The following is a 22782-nucleotide window of genomic DNA, read 5'->3' on the forward strand; positions in this document are numbered from 1 at the left end:
GTGAAGCAGTCACCAGTCGGTTACTGGAACAAACATACTAGTTTGCAAAGCCCGAAATATTCAGGCATAAAGCAGCAAACATCGGTAATTTCCGGCAGATCGGACATATACCACGGTAAGTCGGCGTCTGTTAAGTCTCCTTGTTAAGTAGCTGGGTTAGGGATGAACCAAACTCTTGAACAGACTGGTAATTCAGTGACGTTTCTGAAAGCGGAACTCATTAGCCCACCCATCAGTAACCTGCTGCGCTGGCTAAAAAAAAGTGAACAGATGCCGGATATTGGTGTTGCATTCAACGGAACGACAGGAGAACAGGCCATCATTTCTTGACTACTTTGGTCTTCGGCTTTTGTATGATGCAACCATACTACTTCCATTTCTCCAAACGTACAGTTGCACACAGACAGTCGCACAAACTGCATAATTCATTTTGAAAGTAAACACCGTTTACTCTATTGGTCATACTAAGTCTTCTTTCTGAACAGTAAGCAAAATTCTGTTGCAGCTCCATTCAACGCCTTGGACTGGGTATTCAAAGGCAGTTAAATTTGTACGTTTGACGCCAGCTAATTGAATTACGTAATATGATTATAAATTTGAGGTAGACTAAAATAGGATCCCTACCACATTGTGACAAGCCCATGTTGTTTTGGAACTCGCTAATTTGCATGAACCCGTTGGATACCAGAAGGCAGCCTCTAAAAAAGTCCAGGCCCATTTAATATCATTTGGGTTTCAAGTGTGCCAATAAAGCTTGCAAGAGAGCTCGAGATCAATTAACATGTTCCACTAAGATCAGAGTTGTTAGGATAATTACAACAATACGTAGCCCCGTCTGAATCATCGCCCCTTTGAAGCGTCGTCTATTATCAACTCTTCTGGCGGATAAGATATCAGTCCGTTCGAATAATACATTCTGTTTGATGTTAATCTGTTTCAGCTTCTTCGTCTTCTGGCATACAAGCCTGATGTTCCAACTTCCGTCGTATACCGCACATCTTTACGCCTTATTGTGCTAAATGCCTTTTTAAGCTTCGTCGCTTCAGCTCATCTTTAATACAGCAAGGCCGCATCGACAAAAAGCCACACAGTGTTGCCGCAATTGAGTTGGATTTTCAAGATGGCAGGCGCAAAGCCGACTGCATCTACAAAGTAAACATAGGCAATCTTGGATTAAATCACCGTTAGACAAGGCGATGCCAACGAGGATCGCGTAACAAAGTTTGTACACTCTGCTGATTGTAAAATGAACCATGTCTTAGTGCAATTCTATGAAGATAACTACTCGTCTAACGGCAGAAAGACTGCCAAGCAGATGCAACATCGAGAAGCCTTTGCTTCGGCCACCATTACGGCATTTCCAAGAAGTTGTCAATCACAGCTTGTCCGAATCATCTGTGCTATGAGAACAGCTCACCAAGATCAAGGAACACGTCAAGTCAGCTCTAACTGCGGAGAAGGTACGCTTCTTTACAGTACATAACGGTGCCCATTATCCACACAATGTTCTCAGCTGCAAAGCCTTTACAAATGGAGTAAAACCTTCTACGCCAAAAGGTTGCATTTTCCTGCGTATGTGCTCACATTAAAAACCGTCCTAATCCAAGTCTACATTTTTGCAGCTCACCAAATTTCATTGTTCACTGAGACAACCATGCTGCTGGCTGAAAAGTCTTGTGAGATAATTTTCCAGCATCGCTGAGACCCCGGGACGCCTAAATGGGGCTTAAAAGTTTGGATTGGTGCTCTCAGCTCATTTGCCCGATTGCTTTAATCCATCGGGGACACGTCATAACTTTCGAAAATTCAATTCCGTTGTGCGACTACTGAGCGCTGTACATAACAATCCACCCAGTTTAAATGTGCACCATTGTGCGCAATCAAATCAAGGTTCTATGGGGATGAAATTTACATCCAACTTTCGAAAACTGAAAGTCGAAGACTATGGAATGGAAACGCTGGCCAGTTGTTTACACTGGAAGGACTTGTACTCGAAGACAAAGTATTTCTGTCTGATGCTCCGAAAATTCCCAACAAAAAGTCAAAGACCGAAAATTCTTTCTGATGTTCAAAGCAGAGAGAAGCCGAGACAGAGTGGTCAACCATACCGTACTCAATCAATATATGTCCTGTACGCAAAATCTTGATTCACACTATGCTCAACTAGCTGAACCCTAAGACTGTGTGGGAAGTTTCCCTGAGGTTGAATCGGGCTTCCAGAGTGGAAGCTGTGTAACTGATGTTGCAGCCCCTTAAACGCAAGAAGAGTGACTGGAAGGACAGCAGTTATTTGCAGACCCCTTAGGAAACTTGGAAAAACTTGGAGATGTAGATCACTATTCAAAAAGTCGGATGTCTCGAAATCCTTCGACTACATTCTTCTTCAGCTTTAATGGCCTGGTGAGATACCTGTTGAGTTGCCTCCGACAAGTTTGAGAAATTGAAGCAACTGTTTTTTCTGGCTCTACTTCTCGTCTGACAACCGTTGAGGGAGATTCTACTATGTTTATACACTCGGAGGCCGATTAATCACTGCTTTTGCATTGGCAACCTACCTAATTTTATCACTATATACTCCAGCATCTTGCACAGTTACCCGGAGGTCTGAACAACATACAGCATAATTACGTATTGCGGAATTATCCTCCAATCCGACATCACCTCGTCAACAGAGTGGACAATCAATGCTGAAGACATTCACGGCTTTTGGTCGAAAATAATACAGTTGTGAAAAAAAATACTACTACAGCCTTGATGTCATTCGTGCTGTGTGACATTCAAACTAATGGTATATTAGAATGTTTGACGAATTTTGCACAACGCTTAGGAAGGGGACTTTGAATCTGTTGATTAGATCAGAAAACTGAAGTTTCTAAAACAGCCATAGTGGACGGAATCCGATACTCAGTGATGCACAGCCAGCCATGCTGGATAAGGCACGTATAACGAAAGTCCGGTAATCTCAATGAAATGCTTCAGTTATGGTCACTTAAATGATAGGTCAAACTTCGATAACATACAATTCCAAAAGTCCAAGAGGATGTCAGCGAACTGCGTAGATACGTTTGTGCTGTTCCTGATCAACATCTGCAAAGCACCCGCCCGACTCTACTGTCCAACGCGACGATGCTACAATTTCATTGTGAAGTTGTCTATTTGGAAACATGAACTAAAAAGTTAAAAGCCATTCGGCCTGAAAGTAAACATATCATCTGCACAGAGTTTTTCAATTGTGAATATCCGAAAGATTTCTCCTGAACTTTCCTGGACGTAGATTGAATGTAAACAATAGTGAACGAACACAGCAGGGCGGTTCTCTAATTTCCTTAGTAAATTTGACCTTCCACCAAGTTGGTTACCAGACCATATACTTCTCACATGCCCCATCAGTAGTACATACTGTCACTACGGAACTTCTATCGTAGGCCCCACCGGATTGATTCGATTCCCTTGTTAAAGGTGTTATCGCAATCCACTGTGTTGTCTCCTGACTTCAGTATGCCTTCAGATGTGTACTCCTGATATCCCTGAACAAACAACACCTGCGGTTCATGGCTGTTTTGAAAAAAACTCGTGAGTTACTGTTGGGAGTAAAACTCGAAAGTGACTAATTTCTTTCCCTTAATGGACGTTAGAGGTCAGGGAGTCGAGCCCGGGCAAACCTTCACAGGAGTGCCTTTGTTAGCCAGTTGTAACGTAGCATTAGGTGGAACCGTTATAAATTCATGTAGGCCATCTCGGGCGGATGAGTACCTCAAGTTGATTCTAATAGACGAGCAAGTTATAAAAGACGGAGATGTCACAACGATGTTTTCTCCTAGCCTAGAGATACGAAGCCACTCAACACAGCCCCACGTAAAATTGGTGACCCATTGATTCGTGGGCTATATTCTGCCTAACTGAAAGTTGGTCGCATTTCTGAACAGCGGTTCATGACCAATCGGACTAGTACACGTTCAACTTCATCAGAAGATACACACTGGTGATGACTCATATTAAACAAACAGCAATACAGCGCTTCTAAGCTTTCCTGTAGAAACTGTCTTTTCCTCCGGCACAAAATTTTGCGTGTGATGAATGACTCTGCTTTTTATGCTCTCTGATGAAATAAAATATTCTATGTACAAACGCTGATCTTTCTGCACTTAGCCCTGGTGATGCCAAAATAATTCATCTTTAACTATCACGTTAGATATCGTACTCCATCAAGTCAACTTTTACTAAGATTTTCATGGCCGCAGAACTCATTGTTTTCACATGCTGATGACGGAAGTTACAGCACACGCAATATCACTTTCATCAAAGCAACCAACACTCAAATTTGATCGAAACGACAAAGGTTGGTCCGTTTGTGAAATGGGGAATATGTTGGTCTTGAGTGCGACCGGTAGAGTAGTATACGCAGCTACACTTTAAATTGTTAACGCGATTGCAAATCAGGATGAATACTGCAAGGTCCAATGGAGAACCATATCAAATATGGTGACGGCTCTTAAACACGAGAAATATCACGGAACTTAATATGAAACAGTGGCGTACATTCATTTTCTATGGTTAGGAAACAAGCTGAAGACGTGATAGTTTATCTCACGGAGACGCAGATTTATGAAGTCAAACTAGCATAGACGTTCGTTTACCCACAAGATTTGCTAGTATACTCAGCAGTTTAGAATATTGGCCTAATTACTGGAAGGTTCTATAATTGATGTTCATTGGTGTGGTCCGCCAAAGGGATCATACCTTCCCCATCCGAAAACCTGATGAGCACGCGCACTTAAGATATTAATAGTAGCCTAAAAACGTCAAATTCCATTTTATACTGTTCAAGCGCGGTTTGACATGGGAAAAAGTACAATAAAGTTCCACACGCTTATCCATAAAATGGATCACGTACATTTTTAAATTGCGACCTGAATACTGAAGTGCGCGCTGAGCGACAAGTAAGCCAGTTTTATTTTACACCTATCCTATCGGAGAGACTCCAGCAAAGGTTTTTTCGATTACCTTTATTATATGCGAGGAAAGGCAAGCGCCAGAAAGCGCAATCCCTGTAAAGCACACAGACGCCAGAAACTTCGCCATAGTTATCAAATCGCACACAAAAGAACACATTTTGTATCCAATCCAGCCTCTGGTGAGTGAGAAAAGTTCATATATCACGATTTTGGTAGAATGAAAATGTGCAGTCAACTCAATATATCGGAAAAGAATGTAATTTGTTTCAGATGCCTAGTGGCCATTATCAGCCCGTCTTTTCTCCCCCAAGTGAAGCCGAAGATCCCTACAACTGCATTAATCTATGCTAGTCTAGTCTAGACCGTATCAGACATTATCCTGAGTCTGCATATTTTAGCGAGTTATTTTTTGCGTTCAAAACCATTCATTTCGTCAAATATTCTTTATTATACTAACGAAAAAGTAGAAGGCTTTGATTGTTCATGAAGAACCCTTCTTAAAAATATCCTACAGTGAGTGCTACTGAAACCTTATAGTGTTTCGAGTATTAACTTTCGTGGCCATCTGGGGAAAGTGCAAAACGTTGAACATTCGGTTGTTAACTACTTATTTTAGGCAAAGACTATTTGCATTGAATGGTGAATGAAAAGAACAGGATTTCAGTATAACACCACAGAAAAAGTTATCAAATTACACACTTATTTTATAGAATATTCGCCATAACGGCAACCACAGCAAAGCATAAAAAGATTGAACTGAAACAAATGGCAGGAGTCTGACCATCGGCGCTGTTAAAGGCATCGTTCAGAAACATTGCTAGCCTTTAAAAATGTCGAATTTACTTTGTGTCTATTGAAATGAATTTCTTATCCTTCAACTTCAAATGCCCGAATGTTGAAAATTTGCCCAATGCTTAGTGTGGTGTGAAACCAATGCGCCGTAGGAGGAAAGCCAACGTTACTGGTCATAATGACATTTCGGAAATTGTTTAAAAAAGACAGTTTTACGCACTACTTTTGAAGAAAGTGAAAATAGTTAGCTGAAAAGACGATATTCCACGCCGGCCCTGCAACTGTCGCTTCGATTTATAAGTGGAGCTTTTGTCTTCCTTTGATTCAACGCGATGCTCAGCGCCTTGTTCACATCAATCAGACCAAGGATTGACCTTACACTTTGTCAACCACTGGTTTCTCATGCTGCTTATAGGCCGGGTTTTGTCAGCTTCTTCCATACCTGCACAGACAGGCCTGTAATTTGTTACATTTCTCTTCTTTCCGAATCAGGCAATTAGTTCAGCGGAACATTCGAAGTCATTACAGGCTCAAGTGATGATAAACATTTGGAGGCGAAACACCAGATGGTCCTGAATACTGGTTGCCTATAGTATGTATTATAATCTATTTCTGCTTCGTAAGCTGCCACCGTTTCACCCAGTTCTTCTTCAAGCGGTTCATTGGAATATAAATAAAGTCGAATTCTACAATTGGTGGATAATGAGGAAGTTGTATATGCTAGAAAATTAGCGTACTATTTCTAGTTACCTCATTATTTGTTTATTTACTATCATGCTTTTTGCTTCCACTCCCTGGCTCACCAAATAGACGCCTGATGGCTTATGGCAAAGAGAAGACAATCATGGATACACTCAATACGGTCAACAATGGCACACTGTGGGGTGCAGCTTTTTCACTAGGGTAATTGCCAGCTTTGGTGTTGCTATGAAAGAAATGGATTTAAACGAAACAATAAAGGATTTTGCGAAATTGAAGTACTTTTTTTCCTTAACCGTAAGTCTCTTTAGGAAAAATATGCCTCTCTGATATAGTATATCTATAACACATAACGTCGCGGTAGGTAGTCTGAACGATCAAGTACGCTTTTTTAATACATTTTTGCCTGAATTGTGATCAGAACAAACGCACAAATCAACTCAAGCACGATCAATCAGGAAATACGTCCACAACTAAGCACATTGCGCAATGGGTATAGCATTACTGACCGTTCTATAATACACAGGGGTAAGTATACTAGCTTAGTTTTTAACCGACGAAATCCGATATGATACTTGTTCTGCAATTTTATTCTACAACGCAGAAAACACACAAGAGGCATCAAGAAATCATTAAATTTTTGCGGCTAAGTAGTTTTTCGTTTAAAAAGTAGATAGTATTTGAATAACAAGGGAGAAATAGATAGGTTAAACCTCCTCGAAATTTCTACATTTCAGAGGTAACCTAGTTCAATGTAGGGTGCTACGAATAGAACAGTTTGTTTCTAAGTATTTCATTAATTGTCTCCTTAGGCTACTGATATAGAATTCAAATGACGGATTTTGTCATTTATTGTTCACCCACTTTGTTTATCAAAGATAAATGGAGGTCCTTATCTGTCCACTGTGGAGTATCATTTCAGCATGTGGATATGTGAACTCATATTGCGTGTGAGCCAATAAAATGCTCACCAATGCCAAAGGCACTGTGGTCACACGAATCAGATTGGTGTAGTCTAAGTGGATAAAATACATTTTACCATAGTTCTGTTGTGTTCAGCTTTCCGGAAATTATATAATCAAGGCAATTATGATAAAGCAGCAACAATTTCCGGGGGTTTGTTTGCCTAATAAATGATTTTGATATCCACTGCAATATGGTCGAGAGTAATCTCATCTTGAACGGATAAATTCTGGTATAATTTCAGTGACTGTGTCTTGTCAAAGCAAATGGACCTTCACGATGTACAGGACCACTCTCATTGCACTGCTTTGTTCCGGTGGCGAACCCCATATTCGTGTTGACACGTTACAAGGCGATTTCGATTGAGGCATATTACGAATTTATTCATTGTTGAAATTTATGTAGAGGAGACAATTCATGATACCACATTCGGATAGTAGCGTGTTTTCTTAGATTACTTTGCTTTTGAACGCGCCTGCTTTCTTGCAGTATTTGGTTATTCCATGAAGCAACGATCAACTCAAACACTATCAGTTAACAAGATGTATTTGGGAGACTTCCCGAGAAAATGACTTGAAATAAACTGGTTTTTCAGGGGGCTGACATAATGGGGTATAAATCGTTTGCTTTAAGGAGGCCATTTTGGCTAGCCTTTAAGAGTTCCACAAAGGTACTTGACACACAATATAGGAAATGTTTTTTAAACAGTGTTCCGAAAAATTGGTTTCCCCCAGGCTTGTTTACATTTGGCATTTAGTATTTCCGAACTCATTTAGCGTCTAAAAACATGTTCCTTTGCACACTTCGTGCAAACCTTCGAAACATGAGTGTGTAGTTTTCATAAAGGGAACTACTCACAAGGTTGTCGAAAACTCTTCCACAGCCCACGACCGGTTTCGCTCTTCTTTGGGCTCATCAGGTAGGCGCAGTCCCCGAGTTTCCGTCAACCTTATTTTCTGCTTGAACCCAAATTGTAGAACATCATGAACGAGCTGTAGTTGAGGCTCTCGTGATAACCACATGGACTTGCAAATTAATGTATTTCTTGAAATCAGTCCGATTTGGGTTCAAGTAGAACATAAGGTTGACGGAAACTCGGGGACTGCGCCTACCTGATGAGCCCCAAGAAGGGTGAAACCGGTCGCGGGCTGTCGAAGAGTTTTCAGCAACCTGTGAGTAGTTTCCTTTATGAAAATATACTGCGATATTTGGAGTATCGTGCCAACTGAATTATGAGACGGCCTGTGTGCAGCAAATTCAGTTGAAGAATATCATAAATGAAGGATTCAGTTGAGTCTTTCGTGAAAGCCATTAACATAGGCAACCAACGGTTGCGTATTGTTTGAACGTGCGGACACTCAACAGCGTTCCTTAAATTTGCACTCTATAATTTAGTCTTCACATCTCGCTCTATTCCGTCTGCCAAATCTATATGTTGTTGCTTTGAACAGGTAGTTTTAGGCGTTCCCAATCCATGCAACTATATCCCTAAGGTGAAAACGGTGAAGAATGTAGGCCGAAAAATATCCACACATCTGATTGAGGATACACTTCAAGTTGGAGCTATCTTTCGTTAGACAAGGAACCAATTATACAAGCTGTCCGCGGTGGTCCATTTCCAGGAACTAAGGGATCCTGCATTTTCTGGCTGAAGGAAAGAAGTTTTATTTTTGTTTTGTTTGGTTGTGTGTGGAGTAAAACCCTAGCTTAATGTTGGTGGGCTAAATAAGCGGCTTGTAGTAGAGATTTCGAGTACGACCGAAACTTTCCCAAGTCAATTTCCCGAAATCACTTGTCAGATAAATCCTTCATAAGCCAGGAGGTTTTCGTTGCTTTTACTGTTTATGCGGCTAGGTCTGATTTATAAAATTGAGGCCTCTTGGCCTCCTGTACGCACCTGCGCAATTCCCAGGCAGTATTATAACCGAACAGAACCGTTGTCCGCTGATTTGCTCAATTCGAGCTAATGTAGGTTTCCCCCTCCGCAAAATGCTTCTTCTAGGCTGTACCTTAAAAAGGGGTGTCTGGCGTTATTCCGTTTGCTTGGCTTTCCATTGCTGGCCTAAATACAACGTTTGCCGTTTCTCAATCCGTCCTAGAAGTTCGCCCAGTTTTGCAGTTCTCTTTGTCATGCTGTATTAACAACGTTCCTAATAACGGCACTTTACCGTAACCTCTTGTTGGTGCCGTCACAGTTCTGCCCTGCGTTCTCCACCTTACTACGTGGAATGATGCCGTCAAATGAGCCTCATCATAGTCCTCATGAAAGTTCATGTATTAGGTTTCCAACCAGACTTCTAGATAAGCGGGCAACAAAACCAGAGAAATGGTGTTTATCCTTTGTTGCACACATTCTCTCGTTGTTGCTAAAAGTCTGATCAACTGTCTGCAAGCGTTTTAATGGCTTCTGCTTACTGCCTACTTACAGTGATAAACAGACCAACAGATGGAGTGAGGATACGTTCTTGATAATGTCAGCGAATTGAGTATTCTTCACCGCCGGCTGATTGCCGAGGATTGAATCCAATAATCGGCTAAGCTGATGGGTTCCATCCGTAGTGATGGAATCGAAATATACTTCTGCTTCGTGGGATGCGACACTGATGTGTATTTCGCTGTCAATAAGAGTAACATAGTCCTGATTTCAGTGGTGGAATACGAAGCCGGAAGGCAGGCATTCCATAGTGCATCTTATTGTCGACTGGTCATGCAAATGGGGATGTTTGCCGAATTTTGGCCAGTATGGTTACAAGCACAAAATAAAGTTGAAGGCACTCGAACACTGCGCCTATCCGATGAGGCCAAAAAATGGCGAAACCGCTCGTAGTCTGTCAAAGCTTTTTCAGGGACCTTTTGAGTAGGCTCCTTTATGAAGACACTGCGATATATCAAATATCTTACGAAATGTAACAGAATGCCCCTTTGTTCCGCACATTCAGTTGAAAAATATCACAAAAGAGTGATTCTGTTAATACTCACGTAAAAATTTAATAGGTATGGAAATAGGTAAATTCGTCGAATTAAATGCGCCTGGTTACTTAGCGTTTTGGGAAACGCTTATAAGGTTTTACTTAGGGTCGCAAACGGAAGAAAGGAGGGAACGAATGTCCTGACAAGGTTTGATAAAAAGCGATAAAATGTTATGTAGAGAATTTGTTGAGCCAAAAAAAACCTGCGAGGCTAAGTGCAACCAGAATTTGAAGTTTCATATAATTGAGGGAAGAAATATCTTCTTAAATCAGGAGAACCTAAGCACACTGGGTATGTATATCCGGTGGAATAAATCGGAAGACATTTGAAGAGAAGACACCACGCATTTGAACTTAACATGGTGTGATGTGGGTCATCCAAAGAGTGGGTTTCTCAAGGCCGTCTTTATATTATAAACAGGATCGATTTGGGCAACAGCCAAATCTGTTTGCCAGTTATTACCGCCTTACGTATGGATGTAGAGGAATTCAGAGACTCGCAAGTGACATCAGAGGTTTACTCGGTGACATTAAACACACATCTGGGTGCTAAATGCGTATTAGGTAGCGAGTAAATTTAAATATCTAATTTGGTATTGTATTCCTCAAATATAGACACACAAAGAGATGTTGATACTTTAGGAGTGTTTTGTTTCCATGAAGAGAGTACTCCGGAGTGAGAATGCTGGTTTGATGTCTTCTGGGTGCTACAAGACCGCTCCACTTGAACTAGGAACACGTTAGCGAACTGGTGACATCACTTGCAAGCAAAACCTTAATGCCTTATACCCCTAATCAGTATTTATCGATGAACTGTCACATTAAACAGCTATTATTATTGTTGTTGCGATATGCCGCTTCACTATATTAACGAGGTTTTCTCAAATGAAGTTACCATCACTCACCCGCTAAATCAACATAATCCAGTGGCATAAAAAATTCCATAATTAGGATATGAAATTAGTTTTAAAATAAACAAACTAACGAATGAATCATCATGAAAGGACCGGAATGTTCCATCATTATAGGAAGCACTGTGATTGCCAAGTCAAGAAGCCTCGTACGTTGTTTTGTGCATCGACGAGCGACAAGCTCATATAGTTCGTATTGCTTCAGTACACTTACGCATTGGTCACAATGGCGCGGGATGTTTTGCGCATCCGGTCTACAGGAAAATTTATTCGACTACTTCGACACAGTCTACCTAAAATTGTCTTTCAACCTTGTGAAAACCCATGTAACTCAACTGTATTAAGGCCTTAAACATCTATGGTAAAATAATCCACTTGAATTATTGAGTAGAAAAATTATATTTATGTTTATGTTTCACGCATGGTTAGTACTTACATTCAACTCCCAACAGACCAGATGTTGCTGAGAGCAAGCTGTTGCCAAGGCACGGTGCTGATCCCAAAAAAATCATTTAAATATTCCAACATTTCTAAGGACAAAATTAGCATCCTGTGGGGGTTTGCGCCGTCATCACCAATGCATTAATCATTTTGAATACACATCTATTTTCCATCTGGTTAATCCGAACTGCCGTCCCAGAGGAATCGTTTTAATACGAGATAGGCCCGGTACATATGATTAAAACCACATACAATTAGCACCAGAAGAGGCAGACTAGTTAGTTAAAATTGCTGGCGAACGTGCTTCAGTATGAGATACGATGTTTGCACAAATAAGCTGTTTTTGGCCCTTCAGTAATCCGGGACGTTCACACCAATACAATTTTGATTGTTTTGCATACTGCTATTCCGCTGGCTGATGGAACCCGAATAAGGATTGTTAAACAATAAGACTTACAGAGTACGTTGTAATTTTTGTAGCCTGGTTACACGTCAAACACTCCGACTCCTGTGTGGAGATCTAAAATCTGACTAGGTATAGGTGAAATTTTTGTGGTTCACTCAAAACGTCATCATGAAAGTCTCATGAGATTACAAACCTCAGATTGATTTGCAGCCGCTCGTTTGGGTGTACTAATGATTTTCGCTTTAAAGCAATTGAACCATTTACCAGCATTCTAGTATTTTGAATAAGCCAACAACTGCTTTGACGCAGCTTGGCACCCACTTTTACAAAAACACTGAGTAAAGACCAGCGGACGCACAGGAGTTGTCTGGCTTAAGTCTGCTTATTCATCTTTCGTAGTAGTTCACAAGGTATACTGGAAACTGCAAGACGTTAGTGCAATTACTGTCTATTATTTATCGTTTAAGTTAACTGTGAAAGTGTTGCGCCAGACAAATAACTGGATTCCCAATTACATAGACGGCGCTGTCACACCCCAAGTATTCCTCATGTGAGTTTCTACGCACAGAATTCAAAGAATTCACTTATCCGAACAAGAAACTACACATATTTTTGTGATTTACGTGATGCCGAGTAAAGCGCAGTCAAAGGTATATAACTTCAGAGCTACTCACATTGCTAGACCTCGACAAGCACCATCAAGTTACTGCGAGTACATGTTATAATGTGGGTAAAATATTATGTTCAAAATGGACTGAAGCAATTTTCCAAGGAAGTGCAACTGTTCGGTGCGTAATTTCGAGCACGAATGGCAAAAGTTTTCTGAACAGCAAGCGTTAGAAATGTCACTGAGGGTGAGAAAAGGATTACTGAGACTGATTTACGGCGCAGGAATCAGGAGCTCATAAATCTGCCGCTTGCGCTCCGAATCCTTGCAACTGACTGAAGAAAATCCAGCTGTTTGCAAGTAGCCTTGAGCTAAACTGAGTTCAAGGAGTAAGCCTATCCGTTTTAAAACACTAAAGATACAGTTATAAAGTCATTCACGACGCGTTTTGCGTTTGAAATGATTTCTTTCCGTCCTGTATTAAAACGACCATACCTAGGAACATCAGACTAATAATCACCATATTTCAATATCATATTCCCCTGTGATTACTGCGAAAATGGTAGCTTGATAAAGAAAACATTTGTGCACAACGAGTGGTTTTGGCGTTGATCTAAACGAAACACGTCTCTAGTAGCATAAGTATGGAACACAGTGGTCCAGTCAAATGGCGTTCTGCAGAGTGACGAGTGAACATCGGAAGATATACGATCAGTGACCTTGAAGTTTTCCATATGTGAACCTCAGAATGTTTCCTCTAACAACATTATTTTAAAATCAAATTTTTACCTCCCGGCGAATGTGCATACCACTTAAAGCTTGTAAACGTCGGTATGTCATTCCAGTTTAAGTAGAAATTAGCCTACGGGTACTCGGTAGACACAATGGGGGACAACAAACACCAAGACATTACAACATAAGTCGTCGTAACATGAAGGAAGTGACAGTTTTGGCAGCGTATTAGACGCGTGCAACATTCGATATAGGGTGCTTATCACCATCATAGGACAGCCGGGTACAGACAGATTTTTAGGCGGCCGACAGATTTCCTGGCGCCAACGTTCCGCTGCATTTAGATAATATAATCATCCTGGCTATCTTCAAGCAGCACAGTCGCTAGTTTCTGTCTGTTCTGCGGGCAAAATGTCCCACGTTATTATTCAAGCTCTTCCTGTCAATCCATTTACAGTCGAAATTCCTGCATCCATATTGTGTCATGCTATTACGTTGTTGTCAAAATCTCACAAACATATTTGGATCTGTAGCTGGATCGAAACTGCGTCCGTTGTACTGCGTCTCTCCGACATCGTCATTACTTGACTCGCCTTTCCTGTGGTTCGTTAGATAGACGCAGTCTCAATTACTTTAATGCAAATTGTACACAAATGAAGAAAAGCATCGGAAAATGTGGACCGATGTAACGTTTCGAGTATCTAGTGAACTAATTATGAGTATTTTCTTTGTGAACAACTACCTGTTCAATATACAGCTTGTGATATTATCACTTTTGTACGAATCAAGGAAAACTACATGAGAACGTATAAATCAGATGTAGCTGTGAACTGTAGCAAGCTCATCAAACGACCCGCGACTGTCCACTCGAGTTAGAAACCCTGCATGTGTGAGCGATATTATCAGAGTGATGGATACACCCAGATAACTTACATCTGGCCGCCATTTACATCTGCTATTTCTTTTTGGGCATCCAATCTCACGTAAATTGCTAGCTCAGCGAACCAACCAACGACAGTCTTACTTAAAATTATGGAAGGTCCATATCTATGCAGAAAGCAGGCCACCAAGTTACAAGTGGGCTATTTTTCCGCTCCAAATTAGAGCCAAGTGCACAACTTTTCACAGTGGTTATTCCCTTCCAGTATGTCGTGTCATGACGTTGCCACAATAGGCCAATGGTTCCTTCGCCGACGTATCTAAGAAGCTGATCCACTTAGTATGTTGTTAAGTCACTTGATCTATTAATCACTTTTCTCTTAAATAAAAGCATAATGCATTTGGATCCCTGGTGTCCAGGCAGTTCACAAATTCCCCAAAGTAAAATATCATGTATCAACCAATAAATTCTCCAAAATTCTGCAATAAACCACCCAGAAGAAATCATCCCGACATGCTCTGTGTTTGCCAGAAAAAAACCTCGCAGATCTGATCTGTGGATCGGACTGGTCTGACAACTGTACGGGTTGATGTCAGTATCCTCATGCAGTTTAACTCGCTTTTTTAGAAACCTATTTGCACGAATAATTTTTCTGAATGGAGGATATTATGTTGGTATTATATATTGAAGAATGGAGTCTTCGTTTTGCTCTTTTGTCAGAATACCCAGTGTACATAACTGGTGATGAGTTTCAAACTCGGCGCATTAATTAGCCACCATTTCGGTTTTACAGGGGAATTATTTTTTGGCGACGTTAAAAAAAATAAGCACGGAGGAACACACAAGGACCAACGAACAACCATGTCTGGGCTAGCGATACACTGCGTATCGGTGGCATGTTGGCCTGAAACTCAGACTGCTTGAGCTGAAGCGTGAACAATTCAGGTTACCTTTGCAGGTTCCAAATGAACGCTTGGCTGCAGTCAGTAGATTGGACTGCGAACAACTGTCGACTTGTTATCAATGGGCAGGTTCGCGGTGGGTTTATGGCGTTTCATTTTTCAGACAAATTCGTGTGTTTTCGACCATTTTGTAAGAAAGAATCCGAATTACTTTGTTCACTGAAATCATTCTCAAGGACATTGAAGTGTCGCACATGAGGCTGAGCAATTATTCCCTACTATGAGAGATGTGATTGGAAGCTTTTTTCCTTCTGCTGTGTATTTCAGTAAATCGACGTGGACACAAGCTTGCCGGTAATGCCTTCTAGAAAGCTGTGCATTGTGGCTAATATCGGTCGTGTATACAATCCTAGTGCGACAGAAAAGTTTGCATGGGATGCTTCGCACATCGCGCCTTAACAGGTCGCAGTTCGTCCCCTTGTATGGTTTTTAATAGGTGTTGTAAATTACCAGATGGCAGTGAACTCAGGCCACGGTTCCCCATTATACCCCAATTCTTTCCACTTTCTTGCGGAATACACCGTTAACATAACTGGACCCACGTAGATTTCGCTGAAACTAGTTGGCTAGTTCAACGCCTGTAATCAATCGGTTCATCACATTCTTCCTCAATAATCGCTCATGCAGTTTTTGTTCCAGATGTTCTCTGTGTGTAGTGCGCTAGCGCCCATAACTGGTCAAAGTTTTCGTCCACTAAAATATCATATCAAAAGCACCCAAGTACTGAAGAATAATCTCATTTTCTAACTCTGAAAGTGCTGAACTATGCGCCGTATGCATTCAGTGTTTAGTATTGGTCAGTGTTTGAAATGGCCGGGGCAGGTAATGTGTTGTATTAATGCATACTACCCAATATGCAGGCGTAATATTTAACCAAACTATTTTTCCAGAGGCCTGTTCCTGCATCATGAGAATTCATATATATTTTCTGTGAGTCCTTCATGGTAACCACAAAGTTTTGTCAAAAAATGAAACTCGGCTTTTGATTACTCGTTTTTGTGGGGCTATATCAGAAACCTTACTACTTGCATTGGTACCGAATTAGACCTTCATCTTAAAGCCAACAAGTCAAACCGTGTGGATATACATTTTTATAGGTTCGTCTCGCCGCGAAATTTACGCCAAAGTTGTACTACTCACAAAGCTACTGAAAGTACATGGTTTAGTTCTTCGCAGGCCCTCAATAGTTTATTTTGTGGAGCCTACTGGATGCGGTATAGGATAGATTCTGCCTGTGTTTCATAGGAAATGTGGGCAAAGCAGTGGTTTGATGTGTAATCAGAGTGCCTTTCCGATGAATTATGTGAGTTTAAAGTGCCAGTCAGTCACCGGGTTCCTCATCATGAGCTAGACCCTGTCTTCAATAGGCAAGCAGGAGTGATCGATATAGCTGACACTTCCACTTGTCAGTTCGATTCTCGCTCCGTATGAAAAAACTCAGTCACCTGATTCACCTCCCCAAATACGTGAAGTCGTTCAATGGAAAGCATACAGAACAACTGTGAGGAGCTCCAAATTTAGATCACCGTTTCACTACAATACAATATAGTACAATATAATGCAATATAATATAACATATTATAGTATATTATATTATAATATAATATAATATAATAATAAATAACAATAAATAGTATAATATATTGAAAACGACTCAATCTTCCATGACACATCACACGCAGTGCATTTTCCACTAAAATAATAAGCGCTAAGAAGTGTCACATAACCTCATCAATACATCTGTCAATAGCCTAATTTGAGTCCAGAAAATCACTTACTTCGGTGGGGGCTGATTTCCAGATACTCCTGGTGGTCAACTAACAGTGGTCTTCAAAAACATTCCTGTGGGATGAAAAGTTGGGCGTCTAACGTCATATATCGTTGGGCACCCACTAGTGTCAATCTGAGTGTACGGTCCTTTGCAAGTACGATATTCTTTCCCCTTGATATAACACACTACTCATATGTTACATGAATACACTTCGACAGTCTGTCTTGGAGCCAGTCATCTCTGGACTGTTTCCGATTTTCTGTCGCAATTTTGTTCTGGTCGGACACCAGATTGGATATGGTGAAAAAAATACACTCAGTTGCACACCAGGTTGCTTCTAAGAGGTGATACGATTGTGTGCTATCTAAATGGGTCACACTTGGACACCCCATTATCAGTTTTGTCTTGCTTTGTGATCGCTGACTGGGTGCAGTCTAAAACTAGTGTTCAGAGGATTTCATTTCGCAGTTGTCCAGTTTACATTTTGCATATACAAATTCCAAAAATTCTGTTTGCCTAAGCGGATCAGCTGCCAAAACACAGCGAAAAAAACCGGCACCATACAAAACTGGATACCTATTGGGATTTATCACGCAATTGTCGCCGCCAGTGAAAATGCCTAACTAAATAATTCGAATAAGATATTTCTTATTAAAGTTTGTTGTCGCAAATTGGTTACGGAAAGCAGCCAATGTGATATCCAGTCACCAGCGAAATGAAAAATATCGTCAGTTTTCATGATCTTACGAACAAACTAAAAGCGTAGTTAAAAGAAAGGCGTCCGGTGAAAATAAGAACCACGAATAGCGATTGCATACGTGGGTATGGCATTATTTGAAAACATGAATTGCAAGCATTTTAAACATTCATACAGCTGTACAAATTTTTTGTAGTTGGTATGTGTTTGGCATTAATTTCAACGCAAAAATGCAAGAGGAAAATGGCCGGAACATAAGCGTACACGGATTAATGAGGTATAGGGAATCGTGTGACTGGAGATAAAAAATAATAAGACAGTAAACCTGGGTTTGTCAAATCAAGTCTGGTAAAACTAGTTCTGCCCAAAGTCACATTTAAAAGTGACAGTATGTAGGCTAGGGTCTACATTGGGCAAACTTGTTGTCAAACTTGGGTAAAAATGTTTCACCTCAAAAAAGCATGGTGAAATCTGCTGGCCTCAGTGTTATAACGTAACAATATTGCAAGATACATAAATCAACCAGCATTTTGAGTTGATGGTAGCTGCAGAATACCTATATACGTAGAAACATAACGAATGATTTATGGACTATAAACATTCATGCTTAATTGGTGAGGTTTTGGCCAGAGTACTCATTAAGTGATGGTTTATGAATTTATAGTAAATCGTCCCTCGACAAGATGCTGGACAACGTCCCGTTTTGTGAAACTTGGGAAACGTGTTTGGAAACGGCCTTATCCAGGGATCAGCTTCCTTCTTCCCCACGGGCTACCGAAAATACAAAAGTAAGAGGGGCATCAGTTTTGGAAACGAACGACTTTTCTTTATTTAGTGACCCTGACAATTACGGCTGTCGCGCATAGCTAATGGCTGTCCTGCATCAAAGCGTAGCTTTCACTTACTATCACACGGGACAAACAGATCTTGTAATATGCACGCTATGGAAGAACCAGGGGACGGTGATTCTCCGAAGGCAGGTGTTCACGACAATCTCTGTGAATGGAAAACAGAAACAAAGCTCATGAGCCAAAGCCCAGTAAGCAAGGTTGTACATCACCAATTCTTACACATGAATCAACCAAACTGACAGACACCGTATACTACAATCTACTCGTCGTCGTCGCAGTGATTGGCCCATCGCCTCCAATTCGAAGCTCCCAGTAGATTATTCTCCATGTTGTTGTGGGCGAAGATCTAGGAGCTGGAACCACTGAAATTTGCAGCAAAGCAGGTGATGTGAAAAGCTTACTGACTGGTTGAATGGTTATCACGCAGCAGAACGATTTTCAACGGAATTCCTAGACCCTGTTAAAAGTCTAATATACCAACACGGTTTGTGCGATACTTCTCAATTCCCAAAATCGTTCAATAATAAATCCTCAAGGACAAGCTAGTGTGCTTTCCAGATATAAATCCCTTGACCACGAATATCCTTATGATGAAGCCCGTTTCCCGTATATGCGTCATGGCCGCACAGATGAACACACTCTAACGAACGTTTGATTAAACGCACATGTAACGTAAAATTTAGGTCAAACAGCTGATATCACCGTGGATTCCTCTTTTGAATAGCTGCGATTTTATCGGAAATGCTGTGCTTTCTGTAACAATTCTAATGGCAATGGAAATGAAAGTGTAATCCGAAAATGGTCATTTTCGACAGTGTGAGGATATTTCGGCGGCGGGGCAGATGGTCAGCAAGGAATCGCGTCGAGATTTTTGACCAGATTATTACGATGCTTTCCCAGTTACTCGAGACGCGATCGTACAAGTCACGAGTTTGCTTTTGAGGGTTCCGCTACAAATAAGAAATACTCGACCATTGTCTGAGAAGAATCCCGATCATCAGATCACAGGTTCGAACACAGGTATCACAACTGATGGAGGTATAAAATGGTGAGAATGTTCAGAGCTAGGTATGATATGTGGAAACGAAAACCTAAATGCCAGAACTTAGGCCTGTGAGATTTGAAGGCCTGTTAACGAATCACCATGTTCCATAGACCATTTGAACAATTTTAGTGTTAACTGTTGTTCAGGTTAATTTTATCAATTTATCTTGGACGGATGTTTTCATACGACCGAATTTCAAATCTACAAATGTTGAAAGTAACTGTTTCATCTCATGCTTTTCATTTAATGTGGATTTACCTTTTGACAGATCCAAAGTAACCAAAAGGCAAATTGGCACAACAGGTGAATAGCCACATGACTTTTTATCCCCTGAATCAACGGACCTCTTAAATTTGTCATCCAGCCGAATTGTATCACCCACTTTGGCAAACACTGCTGGAAAAAGCCAAGGCTCAAAATTGCCGCTCTCCCAGTGCGGGAGCTAAACCGAGTTGACAGATTGACGGATGAAACAGACCGAATCCGGAATTGTCCGAAAACGAGATGCGCAATAAATGAAATAAAAACACGCATATGTAGACCTCCGGCTTGACTGTTTTAAATGCCAACAGTAAGCAGTGTGTCGGCAACACATTAATTCACGCTTGCCTAAGTAAAGGTCGACAAACCGCAGTTTCAATACCCTACATGGTTGCCTGCCTGATTATGGACTATTCTTGGAGTGTAATTAGCCCTTATTATGCATACGGTTCATCTTGAGGACATTGTGAATTAGGCAGTTTGGCTACGATAACAACGACTTTTATATTCCCGATAATGTTGAACCGATATCCTAAAAGCCCTAATATCCCACCTCACGGCCTCCAGAAAACCATTGACCAAACAGCCACGTTGCTGAGAAAGCACGTTGGTGGGTCTCATTTTTAGTGTGACCAAAGGTGTACTGAAGCAACAGTAAGCAAACTTTGATTACAGACGGGTTACTAAATGAAATGGAATATGATCGTGCGATGGGTGCGACATGATAATGACTGAACTGTGAGCCAAACAAGAGATCATCACAAACAATCTGAAATGTTTTATCGACACCACACTTGATATCTTCACAAAAAGAATACTGCCACAAGCTCCGAGCTGAATTGCATTAGTTTGCACAGCTCAGCCTCTGGAACTTAACAATCACTGAAATATGCTGCAATTATTTTTCGCACACCTCGCACATTGAATGCAACAATTCATGAGCGTTTGTATTACTCACCATATAGACAAGCTAATTCTTGTGATAGATGATCGAGAACTAGTTGAATTTTCCTTTCACACTTTGGGCGTGGATAAGTGAAACTGCTCTATCAGCTCTAGGCTTTATAAGGTGTTTCACATATTTGGTGAATACCACGTCCATCAAAAATAGGTGCACAGCATTGCGCAACGATCTAAGGAGAGTGGTTTAAAAGCAATTAACTCCGTGAAATATGAACATAAGGGGTTATGTATGAAGGGTGAACTGGGATATTGGTCATCTGCCCGACAGAGTAGATAATTAAATGACAATCGGTTTCATTCGTTAGAGAGTGCTCAAGTTCGACAGTTTATTCTCGGAGATAATGCAAGTCCGTCAACAAACAGTCACCACATTTACTTCCTAGCCACTCGTCACATGAAAAATAAACCGCTGTGTTGCTTGAGGGTAATCGGGAAATAATGGGAGGGTAGTGCATAATGATACATGATGTACTCATTGTCCTAAATCAATCTTTAGCAACAAACTCCATTTGTTTTTGGTCGTTTAATTGCTGCTTTCTGTGATCAACATCTTTCAGTGTGGATTTGCAATGCATCTCCAAGTCTTTCGACCGAATGTTTTCAAACGTCAAGCAGTAAGTTTTATTCATGAATGCACTTTTGTTTTTTCTGCATTATGTTGTGACCTTGAAATTCCCGCAGCATTTTATATCTTCCCTGCCTGAGTTTTTTGTGGGTGACATCGCAGTTGTGTAGTCGTTGAGCTTTATTCATCGTTTAATATAACCACGCATAACTAGGTGCTCGTCAGCTATAATTGCGACCAACATAGCTGTATGAGTCAATAGTGCTCTCTCTTTACATCGGCCTACTCAGCTTGACTGTCTTCTCAAAACTAAAATTGCAGATGTTTCAGAAGTGAATGGTTAGCTTAGAAACGTAGTTCAAGATGGCGATCTAATCGGAGACAGCCGGCTGGATTTCCAAAAACAATTCTTACTACGCATAGACGTAATACCATATTCAAAAGGTCGCTGAACAAGAGATTTTGTGTGGCTTCAGGTGGGTCCCCCGTCAAATCTAAATTGGTGTGCATATGCTTGCGTGATTCGCATTTCGAGCAATTTGAACTCAAGTAGAATGTTAGGTTGACGAGCATTCGCAAACTGCGCCTACCTGATGACCCACAGGGAGGGCAAAATTGGTCGTTGGTTGTCGAAGAGCTTTAAGAAACCTTATGAGTAGAATAGGTGCGATTTATTGCGATGTTTTGTATATGAAACATGAGGAGGCCTGATGCGACCCACTCAGTTGGAAGGGACATCATATGTAAGAGATTCATCTGGGTTCCGGTTGAGTTCTCCCTCAGAACCAGAGTTGTATGCAGATGTATATATGTCGAACCATTTACTTTCTTCGAAACGACTGCTAGCATTAAAAATGAACAGTGACATTTAAGCTGTTAACAAGATAGAGCACAGATAAGCGCTCCTCCAGTAAGTCGAATTTATGAACCATTTTACAGATCTTGAGATAGCTTTGTGATTAAGGTGCTAGCTTACTGAACGAAGTTTCTCTGTTTCAAACCTCACCCCGGCATCACAACCGCTCCTGTTTAGGTCTGGACAATTTAGCAGTGGCTTATTTTCCGGCCTCAGCAGTGCGAAATTGCGCAACTGTTATAATGGAACCGGCTGTGTGCCTTAGTAACGTATTCCACGTCCCATCTGTTAAGCGTAACAACCTGAAGCCAACATCTGTCCAGTAAGGATGATTGTATCGGTTAGTAGGATGCAGTCAAGATCCCCGTTACCACCTGAACGTTGTGGTGATGGGCGGCTCTCCCACTTCGCGCAGGGCCACAGTGGTCCGACTACTGACGGGCTTTTGACGCCGGT

The 22782-nt window shown here is 41.0% G+C and overlaps 1 protein-coding gene across 1 annotated transcript in view; it reads left to right on the forward strand.

The window, feature by feature from the left end:
* Positions 1 to 22782, forward strand: part of T265_00716 (hypothetical protein) — a gene marked incomplete at both ends in the record, with an annotated part of 218612 nt that overhangs the window by 119455 nt on the left and 76375 nt on the right. Inside the window, 2 exons of the mRNA XM_009164565.1 lie at positions 1047 to 1152; positions 12604 to 12686. Of these exons, the coding sequence (XP_009162829.1) occupies positions 1047 to 1152; positions 12604 to 12686 (189 nt within the window). The remainder of the gene's footprint in view (positions 1 to 1046; positions 1153 to 12603; positions 12687 to 22782) is intronic.

This window comes from Opisthorchis viverrini (assembly GCF_000715545.1).
Source record: "Opisthorchis viverrini unplaced genomic scaffold opera_v5_7, whole genome shotgun sequence".
NCBI classification, from domain to species: domain Eukaryota; kingdom Metazoa; phylum Platyhelminthes; class Trematoda; order Opisthorchiida; family Opisthorchiidae; genus Opisthorchis; species Opisthorchis viverrini.